Here is a 4625-nt window from a genome sequence, read left to right as displayed (position 1 = left end):
TGGCCGACGGGGACTTCGGTGCCGCCGACAATCTCGGGACTGCCGCCTTCGGGGACGATGTCGGCGACGGCGGCCGCGGCGCAGAGCGCGAGGAGCGTGGTGTGGAGCTTCATGGTCGGTGGTCGGTGGAGAAACGGGAAATGGAATGGTGGAGAGAGGGTGTTCGTCGGTGTTGGGGTAGTTGAACTCAGACTTTTGGGTCGTGGTGCTCGAACTCAGACGTGGAGTCGAAGCGGTCGAACCCAGACTTTGAGGTCGAGAGCTGGTGTGGCTTGTAGTGCTAGGTTTACACCTGATTCAGAGCCATCATGGCGCCGTGACGGAGCAAGCTTTCACATCGCGACCTTCCATAAACCTCGTACGACTGTGGATGCAGACGCCATCAAAGTACCTTGTCATCAGGTCTGGGCCTGGAACCCGGTCTCAGATGCACCTGCGATCGGAATCCGGGCCACCACACGGTGCGGAGCCTCGTCAATACGAACAAGGGGCACGGAGCGTCGGAGTAAGCTCGCCTTTCTTCGCACCCGTCAGTGGATTAGTCAGTGGAGTCGTCGGCCACAAAGTTGGCTGCTGCCACCATGGGTCCTATCAGAGCCATATATGCCTTCCATACCCCACCTTTTTGTCAGCATGGGCGACGTTTGCGGAGGTATCCCGACATGAAGTGAAGACGATGCAACGTACGCATGTCTGGTATGGACTCGGATTGTGAGAGTTGCTGCGTCTGATACGATCCGCTCTGAGTTTGGCATCTGATACCAGCCGTGTCTGAGTTGATTGATATCGTTCGTACCGGTATGCACCCCATCCAACTGTCGTTGTACTCGCTCGTCGTTCGTATTTTTATCGAAGGGGCAGACAGACGCACTCGAAATCGGTGCCAAAGCAGATGTTCCATCCAAGATTTTGAGTGGCATGAAACCTGTTTGTGTCAGAAAAGGGTGTGAACTCGTGGCACCCTCAGGATACCTATAACGTCAACTCAGTGCAAGCACCGGTACATGCTTCCACCAAGGGTATATAATATGCTTCCACTTGCTACTCGCAATATCATCATCTGCAATGTGAGCTTATCGCTCTAAAAATAAAATCCCTTCCATTCCTACCATCTCCACCAATGGCTCTACCAGGGCTCTACCAACCGCGAAAAATGTGACAGGATCTGGTCAAAGTCCGGTAGGGACCCATGGTAGGGACCTAGTTACTCCGGCAGTTACGTATGTAGCCCTTCGTCCATTGGATCTTTGTTGCTCTACAACGGATACTTGGAATCCTTCCATGGCGAAAGAACGCCCGACCAAGGGGCGCAAGGGTCGAGCGCCAGCTCCAAAGGCGCCGGCAGTGAAGCGCACGGACACCCGCGTCGCAAGGAGTGGGCGACGCCCGCACGCGCCAATTTGCAAGCTGTCGAAGGAGCGGCTCGCAGCCCTCGAGAAGCTGGCATAGCCCGGGCGAGCCGCGGTGCTTGAAAAGTACAAGCTCTCCATGGGGTCAGAGCCGTTCGTGATGTTTGAAGAAGGCCAACCCTTGGCCACGGCTGCAGCGTATTCGAAAGCGTGGGACGGGTTGGCCGAGTACTGCCTGCTCCGCGGCGACTACGAGTCACTCGTCTTTCTCGACGACTGTGTGCCCCAAAACATGCCGTCGATGGATGCGGCGACTGTCGCAGAGTACATAGCTTACAAGACGCAGCCACATGGATCGCCTTTCCTGGACGACCACGGCCGGCCCATCCTAGGCGCCGACCAAAAGCCGGTACGCAATCGCTTCTGACATGACTCACGCGGATATAAGTTGTCGTTTGTAGCTTGTTGCCGGCGGTGGCTGGACCGACCCAGGAAACATCGACCAGCTCTTGTCTGCTATCACCTACCGGCACAAGCAACTCTCGCAAGATGGCGAATACGTGGATCTCTGTGACCTGTGTTTGCAGCTGTGCCGCGACGACAAGCATTCAAACGGCTGCGAGAGCCACCGCCATCAAGGAGGAGCAATCAGGCGCCGAGGCAACCCGCGCTCTTCCGTCCGATTACAACGTAGCGTCACTGCGTACAAGAGGAAGACGGAAACGCGCGAATATAGCCCGCAAGGTACATATGATGAGGCCACTCTTGTGGTTGTGACATACCTACTTGTAGGGGACTCTGCGCTTACCCCGATGGAGTTGTGCAAAATCCATGCGCACTTGTTCTCGTTTGAGAAGGCGGGCGGCGTCGAGCAGTTCCAGTTGTGGACGATGCTTCTGCTGGGAGTCTCTCAGTTTTTGCGATCCCAGGAGCTCTGCACCCTTACGGTACAAGCCAAATGCGATATCCCCAGTGACGTGACTATGCTGGTGTAAGATCGACTCTTTTGTGCCGTCGCTGTCCAAGGTGACACCGCAAGGGACAGTGCTTTATACGGCCATCCACATTCGCGGCAAGACGAACGACTTCACGCAAATGGTGTGGCGCAACGACAAGATGCCTCAATTGTGTCCTCTGCGCCACCTCCTTGCATGGATCTCGCTTACGGGCATCAAAGAAGGCCACGTGTTTCGATCGGCGCAAGGCGTCGATGCGCCGATGCCCTATACAACGTTCAATAAGAGGTTGGATATGTGATACAGTGTACTTTGTCAACACGATGTTCTTCTGGTAGGATCAAGAAGGTATGTCGCGAGGTCTGTCGTCATGACGGGCCATGGGGCACGCACACCATGCTCAAGTCGGCTTACTTTATGGCCGTGGCGCGCGGAGGCGACGTCAAGACCATTATGGACTCGGCGAGGCACAAGACGTTCGACAGCGCCCAGCGCTTCTACCAAGATGCCAAGACTGTGCTAGCGATCGCCCGTCTAGACCCCGAGTCCATGAAGGTCATCAGCGCCTTGCCCAAGTGGACTGCCATCCACATCGTCAACCACAACACAAGCATCGCGATCGCCAACAACCAGTACGCGGCCACCGACTTGCCGATCTGCGACCTGGCCGATTGTTTTGTCCGAAGCTTTGGTGACGGTCATCAGGTGACGGAGATACGTCGTCGACTGAAGCCCCTCGATCTTGCTCGGGCCATCCTCAAGTCGGCGCCGCCGGAAGACGACGACGTCGTCGATATGCAGCTCGACTCTGCAATCGACAAGATCTCGGACCCAAAAGCGCGTGAACGCATGCGCAAGCTCGTCGCTCTCAAGTGCGCGCAGCTTCGTACTCAACTCGAGGTCGCGCGCCTCGACACAGTGGTCAATGCGTCATCCGCGAGTGGCGAGCACGACGTCGACATGCCCGATCCCGAAGCAGAGGAGCCACGTCAAGGTCCAGGGCGTGTGCTCCCCGAGGCATCGTTGGGGCAAGTCGAGCAGCTAGGCGCTTTCGTGGTACGTCATGGAGTTCCTGAACGAACCTAAGGAACTCTTCGTAGCAGCCTCAAGACGTTGCAGTACCCAAACCCAAGCGCGGTGGTACTTATGATGCTCCATCTCGGTCGGGTCTTTCGGCTCCCATGGACGACGCGCAGAAGCTCGATCTTCTCTGCCGAATTGACGAGGAGATCAAGGCCATGCCTCCAGGCGAAGCCCTGCTCGAAAGTTGCAGGGTTTTCGACGTTGCGACTCTCAAGCCTCTCATGCGATGCCTCAATCACCACTTCAAAGGCGTCAAAGCCGACTTCTTGCAAAAGCACAAGAGCTTCAAGCACAGCACCTTCAAAACCCGCTGCTGCAACGGCACGACCGACGCCTGCACGACTGAAAACCCCCATACTCGTACTAGTACTCGTTAATATCGTCCATACATGCTGCTCACTTTCTCGGTCCTTTCATCGATCGTCGTACAACCATCCTCCCGCTACCGGTATGCTATGCGTACAAAACAACAACGTTGGTGGAAGGAAAGCTCAGTTAGTAAACATAAACAGCACTGGACGCATCAAACACACGCAACGACTAAAACTTGGAGACACCCTTGGCGAACGCATAGTAGCCACGGTAGAGCTCCTTTCCGGAGCGCACGATGGACGACGCCGGCGCGACAAAGTCATTGCCGGCCATCTCGATTGTGAGCGTCGGCTTGTTGAGGTAGCGCTGGCCCCAGTCCTCAAAGCAGCCGTACGAGAGGTACATTTCCCACTCGAACGTCGTTCGGTACGAAGAGCCCATCGCTGTCGAGAGCGCGTCGCCGAGCGTTTGGTACTTGGCGTCGAGGCCGTTGCCGAGAGCCGCTTTCGTGTCGCCGTACGGCAGCTGCACTTCGCCTGCGAACGCGTGCACGTCGAGGTATCCCGCCAGCGTCGCGTTGCGCGCGGTGATGTAGTCGCGGATGCCTTGCGTCTCCTTCTCGCTAAAGTACGCCGGGCCCGGGTACGTCTCGTCCGACGGCCGCGGCGGGCTCGGGTTGCGGATCGGCGTGAACCAGTTGCGGTTGAGGTCGACCTCGTTGGCGTTCTTGCGCTGGAGCCGCTTGGAGCTCCACGTGATGCGGTACCCGTCAATGTTGACGATTGGGCACAAAACACGAGGTCGTAGCTGTCGGCCGGCGAACGGCTTCTTGTTGGCGACGTCGTCCAAAATGGATGCGATCGTAAAGACGGTCGACGCGCCCGCGACCCACTCGCGCGCGTGCAGCAGACTCTGCGTGTACAGC

General features: G+C 57.0%; 2 protein-coding genes across 2 annotated transcripts; one reads left to right on the top strand and one right to left on the bottom strand.

Moving 5' to 3' along the window:
• Positions 1–1384: 1384 nt before the first annotated feature.
• On the top strand, positions 1385–3350 carry SPRG_16639 (hypothetical protein; the record flags this gene model as incomplete). The annotated part of the gene is made up of 7 exons (XM_012356052.1): positions 1385–1758; positions 1811–1938; positions 2044–2093; positions 2142–2296; positions 2346–2593; positions 2644–3191; positions 3247–3350. The coding sequence occupies exons 1-7, from the start codon at positions 1489–1491 to the stop codon at positions 3348–3350; spliced, it is 1503 nt and encodes a 500-aa protein (XP_012211442.1). The 5' UTR covers positions 1385–1488.
• A 578-nt stretch (positions 3351–3928) lies between these two features.
• Positions 3929–4624, bottom strand: SPRG_16638 (hypothetical protein; the record flags this gene model as incomplete). The annotated part of the gene is made up of 1 exon (XM_012356051.1): positions 3929–4624. The coding sequence occupies one exon, from the start codon at positions 4622–4624 to the stop codon at positions 3929–3931; it is 696 nt and encodes a 231-aa protein (XP_012211441.1).
• Position 4625: the final 1 nt, after the last annotated feature.

The sequence above is a fragment of the Saprolegnia parasitica genome, assembly GCF_000151545.1.
Source record: "Saprolegnia parasitica CBS 223.65 unplaced genomic scaffold supercont2.362, whole genome shotgun sequence".
Taxonomy (NCBI): Eukaryota; Oomycota; class Saprolegniomycetes; order Saprolegniales; family Saprolegniaceae; genus Saprolegnia; species Saprolegnia parasitica.
Note: the sequence above shows the minus strand (reverse complement) of the source record. Positions and strands in the feature narration are given on the sequence as shown.